Raw genomic sequence first — 12117 nt, 5'->3', positions numbered from 1 at the left:
CACCGCCATCTCTTTTTTCGACAGCCAGATAACTGAAGAGATGGCGGCATGGGTTTTCGCCCTGACATCCGAAACTCGGAGTTTTATCATGGCTACCGAATAATTGTCACATATTATTTATATATATATATATATATATATATATATATATATATATATATATATATATATACATATATAATAGGGTATTTAATAATGAAGCTAATTTCTATAATGCAGCACTAAATAAGGCAGGATATAAAGAAAGGGTCTCCTATATTGAAAATGGTAGCAAAGGAATTGAAACAACTGACAACAACAACAACAACAACAATAATAATAATAATAATAATAATAATAATAATAATAATAAGAATAAACACAAAGTAAATAAACTAAATAAACCAAAGTACCCTCATAAAAACAACATAGGTAACTTAAAATTCTTTAAAAACAATATTAATAACCATGAGGATAATAATAAGGATAATAAAATCTGGCTCATAATCCCATTTGGGAGAAATATCAGGAGTAATCTGATAGCTAAGTTTAGAGAAGTGATAGGTAGACACTTCCCAAGGAGCTCACACTATGGTAAGATTATCAACACACATATAATCAGATTTGGATTTTCAAATACTAGGAACATAGCACAGATAATAGCAGCACATAACATTAAAATACTTGAGTCTAGGGAAACAGGTAGGAATGAGAATTTGAATAATAATATAAATGGCAGTAATAATAATAATAATAATAATAATAATAATAATAATAATAATAATAATAATCATAATAATAATAATAATAGTGAGAATGATAACAATGATGGTAATAATAATAATAATAATAATGGTGATAATGTTAGTAGTAGTAATAATAATAATAATAATAATAATAATGGAGGTTCATTTATTAATAATAGGAGTAAGAGCATAATCACAGTAAAAGAGGTAAACCCTAGGAGAATAAAATTTGAAGGACCTAATGCGAAAGTCAAAAATATAATATATCAATGCAAAGTAAAGACTCAAACAGATACCATGACATACTTGGGGTGCACTTCAGGACAGGTATGCCGTAGAATTTCTAACCATTTCTCATGCTTTAGAGATAGGAAGAAAATGGCTAGCACTAGTCTTAGCAAATACATCTGGGGTCTTAAGGAAAGTAATAAACAGTATTCATTAGAATGGTCTATAATAGCTAGATCAATGCCATATGAGAGAGGAAGAAAGTATTGTTCGCTCTGTACGGTGGAACTGTACCACATACTCTTCTCTAAGGATAAATTGATTAATAAAGTAAAGAATAATGCTCTGAAATGTACGCATATCATAAGAGGTACATTTCGTTGGTATAAATGATCTCAAGATGTGATGAAGTACAGCATGATGTCTCATGTATGTTTATGTATGTGCAATTATGCATATATGGATGAGTGCATAAAAGAGTGTGTGTGTGTGTGTGTGTATATATATGTATGTATGTATATATATATATATATATATATGTATATATGTGTGTATGTGTATGTATATATGTATATATATGTGTATGTGTATATGTGTGTGTGCATGTGTATGTATATATGTATGTGTGTTGTATTTGTATGTATGTGTGTATATATGTATGTGTATATATATATATGTGTATATGTACTCTCTGAGTGGTTGGCGTTAGGAAGGGCATCCAGCTGTAGAAACTCTGCCAAATCAGACTGGAGCCTGGTGTTGCCATCCGGTTTCACCAGTCCTCAGTCAAATCGTCCAACCCATGCTAGCATGGAAGGCGGACGTTAAACGATGATGATGATGATGATGATGATGATGTATGTATATATATATGTATATATATGTATGTGTGTGTGCATGTGTATGTATATATGTATGTGTGTGGTATTTGTATGTATGTGTGTATGTATGTATGTATATATGTGTATGTATATATGTGTATATATATGTATATATATATATATATATGTATGTGTATGTGTGTGTGTGTACGTATATGTGTATACATTTGTATGTGTGTGTATGTATATATGGATAGGTATACGGGTAAAGTGTATGTATGCATATGTATACGGGTAATATAGTATAGTAAAGAGAAATAAACAAAATAATTAATTAATCTAGTGGAAATCCACAGGAGAGCAATAAAAATAGAAAATTAAGGAGTTATCTCCCCTATAATAACAAAGACGAAAGCTAACGATGTCCTAAAGACCTAATAATAGTTATGTATGTGTTTTTTCGTGTTTTGTTCGAAAGGTAACCACTCCTGAAGAAGTGCCAAACGTCTAAATCCAATGGACCAGTCACTGGATAAGTTTGGCACAGAAATGTTAACATAGAGTGGTGAATAAATCGATATATCGAATTTGAAGTCTCTGTCTCTTTTGAATATGAAAATTTAAAAGTTTAAAAACCTTATGATATATATATATATATATATATATATATATATATATATATATATACAGGGTGTAGTAAAATTAACTCCTTTTTTTTTATTTACTTTTATTGGAAAACAAATTACAGTAGTTTAAGAAAATTTATAAGCATTGTCTCATCAAAGCAACATGATCTGTCATGATCAACAAATTAACATATTCAAAATATTCCCCTTTGGCATGAGAGTGTGTACGTTTACATGAATATAGGTAAATGTAGAGAAATATATAACAATATATGCAGTTTCATGTTTCTTTCTTTTTTTCTCCTTCTTGTCCTTTTTTTTTCCCCCTTTTTTTTCTCCCTCTAACAAAGTCTTCAAAAATTCACCATAATATACAAAGTCTGTACAACGCTTCAAACAAGCTATGCACACACAACAAACACACACACACACATATATGAAACAATTGTATATATACGGCTGTGTGGTAAGAAGGTTGCTTCCCAACCATATGGTTCCAGGTTCAATCCCACTGTGTGGTACCTTGGGCAAGAGTCTTCTACTATAGCCTCGAGCCAACTAAAGTCTCAAGAGTGGATTTAGTAGATGGAAACTGAAAGAAGCCCATTGTATGGGTGTGTGTGTCTTTGTGTCTTGACAACTGGTGTTGATGTGTTTATGTCAACATAACTTAGTGGTTAAGCAAAAGGGATCGATAGAAAAAGTAATAGGCTTAAAAAAATAGTTATGGAGTTGATTTGGTTGACTAAAACCCTTCAAGGTGGTGCCCCAACATGGCCATAGTCAAATGACTGAAACAAGTGAAAGATATGAAACGGAAATACAAAAACAAAGTCAAAATTTCAATTCTTTATATATTATTTTTTTACAAGACAAAGCTCAAGCAGAATAGTCTAGAAGAGACCCAGGTAAGAGAAAGAAAGTTCTTTTCATACTAGCAGAGTTCATTATCGTTCAACTTTTCCAGGTGTAGTTGTGAAGTGCAACAAGTTGTAACCAAAAGGCTGCTGAATGCATTCAAATTCCTGCTGGTCAGCCACTCATTGTGTTTGCCTATTTTTTTAGGAGACTCTATATAGATTTTGATTGATCTCCCTCAACAACCATGATTGGATTGTCTTTTGATGACATCATCAATTTATTGTGTTTGTTATTAGGAACAGTGAGCTTTTTTGCTGATAGCAATCAGTACATCTATTGTCTGGCCAAAGAGCATTACTAGTAAATCTCTTCATGATGTCATTCTTTCATTCTTTTACTTGTTTCACTTGTTAGACTATGGCCAAACTGGAGCACTACCTTGAAGCATTTTAGTCAAAGAAATCAACCCCAGTACTTATTATATCAGTTTCTTTTGCTGAACCGCTAAGTTACAGGGACATAAATACACCAACAACAGTTGTTAAGCAATGGTGGGGGGAGGAGACAAACACAAAGATACACACTTATATGATGGGATTCTTTCAGTTTCCATCAACCAAAATCCACTCACAAGGCTTTGGATGGCCTGAGGCTATAGTGGAAAATACTTAACTAAGGTCCCATGCAGTGGGGAAAGCATATGGTTGGGAAGTAAACTTCTTACCATACAGCCATGTCTGCACCTGTTGACAAAATTTTCCTAATTGTCAAAAAAAAAAAAAAAAAAAAAAAAAAGGAAAACAAAATCAACTCTCAAGTTCAAATTGAGGCAAAGACTGCTACATTACTTACCCATCAGAGTGCTGGTTATATAACAATGAGCAAACTCATGATATAAGTCTAAGATGCTGTGATACTAATGCTGACAGATTCTGCAGAGAAACCACATGTGACAAGATGCTGAAAAATTTCTGGGTTTGGGTGAAAGGAAATACAGGAAATCAGTCATGATTTTATTCAACATATTCCTCTCTCAGATTCACACACTTTTTGCAGTGGTCCTTCAGTTTTTCTAAGCCCCGTGAAAGAACTCAGAAGGTTGGGCCTCCAGCCTGGCCTTTAATGATATCCTTAAAGCCAGGAACTTTTCAGCACCCCATCATATATGAGATCAGTCGTGTAGTTTTTAAGGTGTGCATGAAAAGAAGTGCATAGGTAGGTAGATGTGATACAAGATCCTATATACATGAAAGTACAGTGCACAATGCATGTGTAATGGTAGGAGCTGAATTGTGTAGATGTGTGAGTATATATTGGGTTATCCCATAAATAATGCATGAACTAAAAATTGAAGGCAGATGGGATAAACTGCCTGCATCAACTTACTATAAAAGCAGGTAGAAATTTTACCTTGTGTTGTGAAATGCAAGTTTCAAAATTCAAGTTTAAAATTTAAAAATGCAAGTTTTGAAGAGTGCAGTTCGATTTTAACAGTTATTTTCTCAAAGCTATAATGGAAGTGACAAAGGAGCATATTCGGCATATTTTGCTTTATGAGTTCAATAAAAGCAACAACGCAACAGAAAGTGTGAGGAATATTAATGCAGTATATAGGGATTGGACAAAAAGTATAAACCAGTGTCAATGGTGGTTCCAGAAATTCTGAGCTGGAAACTACAGCCTAGAAGACAAGCCTCATCCTGGAAGATCTGTACAGTTTGACAAGGACATCTTGCAAACCCTGATGGAACAAAATCCCATGGTAACTGTTGAGGAACTAGCAGAGAAGCTTGTATTTGGTCATTCAACCATTCATCAACACCTGTGTGCCAACAGAAAAGTCAGCAAATTAGGTCAATGGGTTCCTCATAAACTTTCCAAGTCTAATTGCGCATAGAGAGTGAATGTGTGCTACTCTTTGCTGTCATGACTCACGAATAAACCTTTTTTGAACCAAATAATGACTGGTGACAAGAAATGGAAAGGAGAAACACCAGTACTCCAGGCTAAAGAAGGAGGGATATGAAAGGTTCAGTCCACTTTGAACTTTTAAACCCAAACCAAATGATAACAAAAATCTACTGCGAGCAGCTTGAGCAGCTGAAGTTAGCGCTAGAAGAAAAACTACCATTTTTGATTTCAAGACAAAAGGTGTTCTTCCATCAGGATAATGCTCGGCTACATACAGTGAGGATGACATTCCAAAAACTGGAGCAGATTGAATGGGAAATGATGCCCCACCCACCATATTCACCAGACATTGCACCATCTGATTATCATTTATTCTACAATTTTCAAAATCACTTGAACAGAAAAAATACAAATTCTGTAGATTAGATCAGAACAATATTGGAGTAGTATTTTTTATCACGGACAAGTGAATTGTGGAAGAGGGATCTTGCAAGTCTACCAGATAGATGGAAGAGCATTGTAGAAAATGAAGGAGAGTATATTTTAGATTAAAAAAGAACTTTGCTTATCTTAATTTTGAAAAATAAAAGAAGTATAAAAAAAATGAATTATTTATGGGATGACCCAATATATTGAAGTATATATATTGAGTAAATATACTGAAGTGCAGTACTAAATTGCATATACATTCAAGTGTATTTGGATGGCATCCAGTCCATCTACCATCTGGCCAAAGACATTATTGGTTAATTTCTTCATGACGTTATCCACACATACACACACAATGTAGCAGGTCATTTCCTCTGAAAATGAACTCGAAACTTCTCATGTGAAAACAAAATGTTGACTTGCCAGTAGTTTACTTTTTAGACTAAGCTATCTGCATTTGCTAAATCCCTAACCAATCAGGTGTTCTATGTTAATTTCCACTCAATAACATTGTGTCATAATTTGATGACCTGGTTTTATGCAGACCAAGCTGATAGCCATTCCATTTATTCACACAAAAGCTGTAGAATAATCTAGAAGCCTTTTCTTTACCTTTTGTGCCAGTTTTATTGCTTCTTATAGTCTAAAATTTGGCTTCTCTTCAGATATCATCTTACATTCTATTGGATTCCATGCCTGTCTGCAATGGAATTAAAACACAATTATCTTGCTCACTGTCATTCTCAATTCTTTTTCCTCACAGGTGCACAAATGAAGTCAGAAATACACATTCTGCATGCAGATATATCTTCATTTTTGTTGAGACATTCTAACTAGAGTTTCCTATTTGGTGTATTTTATTAGCTTTCTGATTTATATTGATTAAGTTTTATCACTCCAAAAGAAGTGGCAATCTCTGAGTCTAACACAGTGCATGACTTGAGGATTGATACAAGCAATGATGCCTTGTTTCTTGTACATGTCACCAAGGTGGTGGTATTGTGTAGGCAAATGGCCAGGTGGATTCTGAGAACTTTCAGAACAAGGAGCCAGAAAATTATGCTGGTCCTATGGAGGACACTTATCCTCACCTGTCTAGACTACTGCTCTCAACTAATGGTTACTCCACAGTGTCAAATTAATAGCAGAACTCCAGGCAGTTCATTGATGCTATGCCAAGAAGATTGCAACAATGAAACTATGAAAAACCATTGAATAAAAGGGAAATTACTCTAACAGGGAGAAAAATAAAAAGGAAAAAAGATAAAAAATTCATGCAACCATATTTTCACAATACATAAACATAAACCTCCTGTGTTCACGTCTACATGCATGCACACTAACACAAACATGTATACATACATGCACATACACACACACAAACATATGTATGAGTACATACATAAACGCATATCCACATACACACGGACACATGTATCTACTACATATGTGAGAAATTCTGTCTGTGGGTGTGTTTGTAGAGTTGTTTCCTTTGGGGGGGGGGGGGGGCAACAACCTCATGTCGCCATGATAGATTGCTAGCCACTACACATTCTTTTTTTCTCTCCTTGTTTCTTTCTGTGTTCCTTTCTGTGGAAGAGCGCAGGCTCGAAACGTTAAAGACTTTTTCACTTCCTATATATATATATATATATATATATATATATATATATATATATATATATATATATATATATATATATATATATATATATATATATATATATATATATATATGTACATACATATATATAATGCCTGTATGTGCATACATATATACACACACAAATATATCATCATGATCATTGAACATCCATTGGCCATGCTGGCATGAGTTGGATGGTTTCACCAGAGCTGGCAAGCTGGGGAGCTGCAGCAGACACCTGTCTGATTTGACATGGTTTCTATGACTAGATGCCCTTCCTAACGCCAACCACTTCACAGAGTGTGCTGGGTGCTTTTACATGGCTCCACATAGATGCTTTTACATGGCTCCAAATGGGCACTTTTACGTGACACCACCATGAGTGCTTTACACCACCAGAGGGACTGGTCTTAATACTTCTGCTGTAGAGTACGAGTCTTCCCGAGTACAGCAAGGCACCAGACATCTTGGTCCTTTGTCATCTCGCTTGAAAGGTTCAGCATCCTGAGGTCGTTCTTCAGTATTTCACCCTATGTCTTTCTGAATCTCCCACTTCTACGTGTTCGATCTACTTTGAGAGATTAGCACTTCTTTATTGCTGGCATCCATCCACATCACATGACAAAACCAGCGCAGTCTTCTCTCCTGCACACAGCAACTAATTCTTCTTAAGCCTAACTTCTCTCTCAAAACACTATATATATAGGCATGGGTGTGGCTGTATGGTAAGAAGCATGCTTCCATACATGCAGTGTCCGGTAGTTGTTGTGTGAATTTGTTGAGAGTCAGGCGGTCTTTTCATGTTGTTTAGAAAATGTATTCAGACCTTAGTGGGTCTGAGTTGTCTTCAGCAGAGGAAGAGCTGGTAAGGGCAGTCATAAAGATGGACAGAGTGTTGGAAAAGACAAGGAGTTTTGCTGAGGCCACAGAGATGAAGCGAAGGGAGATGGACTTGGCTGGTCTGAAGGAGTATGAGAAAATGGTACAGAAGGTGGGTGGTGACGTGAGGTTGTCGCCCCCCCCCCCAAGGAATTATGGAGCGGGTGGAGAGAAAAACGATCACCTATAAGGTGTTCTTGTTAAAAGGAAAAAAGGCCGAGCAGGTGGAAGCTGAAATGGAAAAGGCGCTAAGGGAGCAGTCAAAGGAAATATGATACATAACTAAAGGAAGGAAATATGGGACAACGGTCGTCCAATTTAGAGTAGAGGAGGTGAGGATACTGGCAAGTGTGGCAATGAAAACAGAGGAAGTAGTGCTTCTGCCCACATACCTTAAAAGAAAAACTTCCAAAGTAAGGGTAGAAGCAATCCCACCTGATATAGAAGTGACTTGGGTGGCAGCAGCTGTCCTTGCTGGAAGCGAGAAGGTGGCTGTCCTTCAAGTCACAGACACGGAAGTAGGGTGGAAAAGGAAGACACTAGAACTAATTTTACAGGCAGAGGAGGAACAACTGGAGAGTTTGGCAGAGACGGTGATGTTGGGGGAAATTGTGCCGAGAGCGTGGGTAGAGTACCACATTGTTTTAAATGTGGCCAAAAGGGCTACATTAGAGCATACTGCCTTCTACCAAGGACAATAGCAGAGGAAACAGTTGTGGAGACGGAAGAGAAAAGAGAGGAAGAAAAGACAGACAGAGATAAGGAGGAAGAATGGAGAGTAACAGAGAGTAGAAGAAGAGAAAAAAAAAGAAAGAACACTGAGTGTGATGTGGTACCCAAGTCCAACTCTATCCAACCCAAGACCCACCATCCCCATACAGACACCAAACCCACCCACCCCATTTCCCCACAGGAAAAAAAGAAAAATAAGAGCAGACACCTCAGAATTTAGAAGACCCCCTCCCCCGGTGAAAAAGGTTACAAGAGAGTGCAGTCATGGAGTGATAGTGGAACTGGAACAGAGACTAAAAGGAAATTAGGACTCAGAGGCAGCGACTGGTGTTGCTCAGTGTGGGGGTGAGTAGCACACTCTTCCTATTTTCATTTTCAACTATCACGCATGCTATCATAATTTTAATTTGTTTTTCATGTTCATTTTCATGTGTCATTCATAATATCATTTTATTTTTATAAATTTTTTATTGTTATATGTCCCCACATGTGTTGTAGTGACCCCTCTATGTAATGCCTTTATGGCAAAAATAGTGAAATAAAAAAGCATGCTTCTCACCCACAAGGTTTTGAGTACAGTCCCACTGCAAAGCACCTTGAGCAAGTGTCTTTCTCTATGGCCTTGAGCCAAACAAAGCCTCAAGAGTGGATTTGATAGACGGAAACTGAAAGAAGCCGGCTGTGTATATGTGCGTGTGTGCGCGCCTTTGGGGTTTTTCCTCCACCACCGCTTGACAACAGGTGTTGGTGTGTCTACGTCCGCTTAAAGTAGCGGTTCGGCAAAAGAATTCCGATAAAAAAAATACCAGGTTTAAAAAAAAATAAGTACTGGGGTCGATTCGTTCGACTGAGAATTCTTCTAGGCGGTGCCCCAGCATCGCCGCAATCTAATGACTGAAACAAAAGAAAAATATATGTATCTCCCGTCTTTCAAGAAACTGCATCCAAAGCATCTTCAAATCACACTGGACGACAGTGAATAATGCAGTCTCCGATACACAATGTCTATAAAAATACCAGAACAGTCATCTTGAACACCTTCAATCACAGATCTGCTGTCAATTAGGACTGACCAGGAGTTAAACGCACACATATATATGTATGCGTGTGTATATGGGCGCGCACACACAGCCCTGTATATGTTCATGAAGCTGTCCAATACTAGTCTTTTCAATAGAAACGTATTTTCATATTTCGAAGTCACGAAAGAGAAAGAGACGGAAACGATATGGTTGGAAGCAATAGTGGACGAAAGACGGTTTCAAAATTAGTTGGTACATCATTTATTAACAAGAGAGCCAATTAGTACCAACGAGATATCAATGTGCATTATTTCTTACTTGTGTTGTAAACTCAAGAAAAATATTTTTAAAATTTCAAAAAACTTGAGTTGCCTTAAATGAAAACCATAGAGCATGTGTGTACGTATTGTTTTTACTTTTTTTTTAAACTATATTCTGATACGAGGAAAATCACAAGCTATCTCCGTCATCGGCGAGAGAAAAAATAAACTTGTTTGTTGTGATAGTAAGTTAACATAATCTGGGTTTTCAGGTTAGGGTTGTCAATGGAATTGTCCTCAAGTTTTTTCACACCAAAGCAACCTACAATCCCGAATGACTCAAAATAATTTTCATTAGCGGTCAAACATTTCTTTTTTTAAGACGAAATTAATAACAATGTAATAGTAAAAAAATTGTTTCGACTTTTGAACTTTAAATCGAAAATGAATCTCTTAAATTTGTTATTTTGTCATGAAAAACATATTTCTTAATCATTCAAATGTATCTTTATAAAACTCTATGTAGATATTTTTAAGTATTGTGTAATGCTGCATTTAATCAAAATACCAAAACTATTCTACAGCAGAGACGATCAATGGGAATTAAAAAAATCAACAGATGACGACTAGATTGACACAATTGTTCCTAATCAACAGTGTATGTGTATGCGTGTATGCGTGTGTGTGTGACACGGAAATGTCTCAGAACATTCCGACACTGATTATTCAATGAAACTAAAGATATGACACAAAAATGGGAAAATAATGCGTTATTTAATGACTGCAAATAATCAGCAAAGTTCTCCTGGGATAAAAGCTCCTCTACTAATTTACTTTTCTGCTCAGTCATCACCACACACTAACTCAATCAATCTAATCTCATATAAAGGGTTGCTCCGTCCGCATTCGTTCTGTTTCTTTCCGTCTCTCTCTGTCTCTCTCATATATACATCTGTCTATCTATCTATCTATCTATCTATCTATCTATCAATCTACCTATCACTGTCCGTCTGTCTATCTATCTATATATATAATCACATATAGTATGTGTGTGTGCGTATGTGTAGAAGACAGCGGTTGACAAACTGAAGGGTCGGTGAATAAAATGTCTCGCAGTACTTAGTTACGGCCCTTTATGTTCTGGGTTCAAATCCCGCCAAGGTTGATAAAATAAAGTACAAGTCGATTAAATAATCTTATAAAACATCCTAGACGTAAATGGAATTATAATAGAAAAAAACAAATGAATGGTGATCCCAGACATACTAACACGCATAACAGTTGTCTTCTGGTTCCCTATCTTTGTATAAGCCTGTATACGTCTGTAACGAGATCGAGAATAAACATCTTTCTCTCAGTGACTTCATATTTCATACAATCGAGTATTTCTTCCTCCTATTTATCGCTACACAACTTCAGAGCCAATAATAAACACACGTTAGAAGACTTGGTGCAAGCACATAGCGTTATTAATTAAACATTTTATTACTCACCATTGCGCAACTCGTGCGTAACGGTCCCTTTGCATTGTTGATGCCCGGTTGTTGCAGCATCTCCATACTGACTCTCATTGTCGACACTGTCCACAGATGTGCAAGAGCTGGCAATCTCCATGAAGGAAGCGAGCTAAAGCACGGAGAGAGAGAGAAGTGATGATGGCGGTTTAGTGTTGGTGAGAGAGACGTTAGTACGGTGGTGGGAGGAACAAGTGGAAATAACAAGAGTCAAGGGGAAACAAACCCAACAACTGGAGCAGTAATAACTGTAATAGCAATAACAACAACCAAAACTATGATGACGATGATGATGATGATGTTAATAATAATAATAATAATAATAATAATAATAATAATAATAATAATAAGCAACAACAATAATAATAACTGCGATTTATAGCTGCTACAATAATAACAACAATAATAATCGCAGTAATAATAACAGCAACAACAGCCGCAGTTACGAGGGAACCTGTTCGTAA

At 36.1% G+C, this 12117-nt stretch overlaps 1 protein-coding gene across 1 annotated transcript in view; it reads right to left on the bottom strand.

Annotated features, from left to right (window-relative positions):
- The window catches only part of LOC106869891 (ribosomal protein S6 kinase alpha-5), a 44115-nt gene extending 32341 nt beyond the window's left edge, over positions 1-11774 (bottom strand). The window contains exon 1 of the mRNA XM_014915813.3: positions 11633-11774. Within this exon, the coding sequence (XP_014771299.1) occupies positions 11633-11753 (121 nt within the window). The 5' untranslated portion in view covers positions 11754-11774. The remainder of the gene's footprint in view (positions 1-11632) is intronic.
- Between the last annotated feature and the right edge of the window lie 343 nt (positions 11775-12117).

This window comes from Octopus bimaculoides, chromosome 11, assembly GCF_046866305.1.
Source record: "Octopus bimaculoides isolate indiv1 chromosome 11, ASM4686630v1, whole genome shotgun sequence".
NCBI classification, from domain to species: Eukaryota; Metazoa; Mollusca; class Cephalopoda; order Octopoda; family Octopodidae; genus Octopus; species Octopus bimaculoides.
This window is presented reverse-complemented; position numbering and strand designations above follow the sequence as displayed.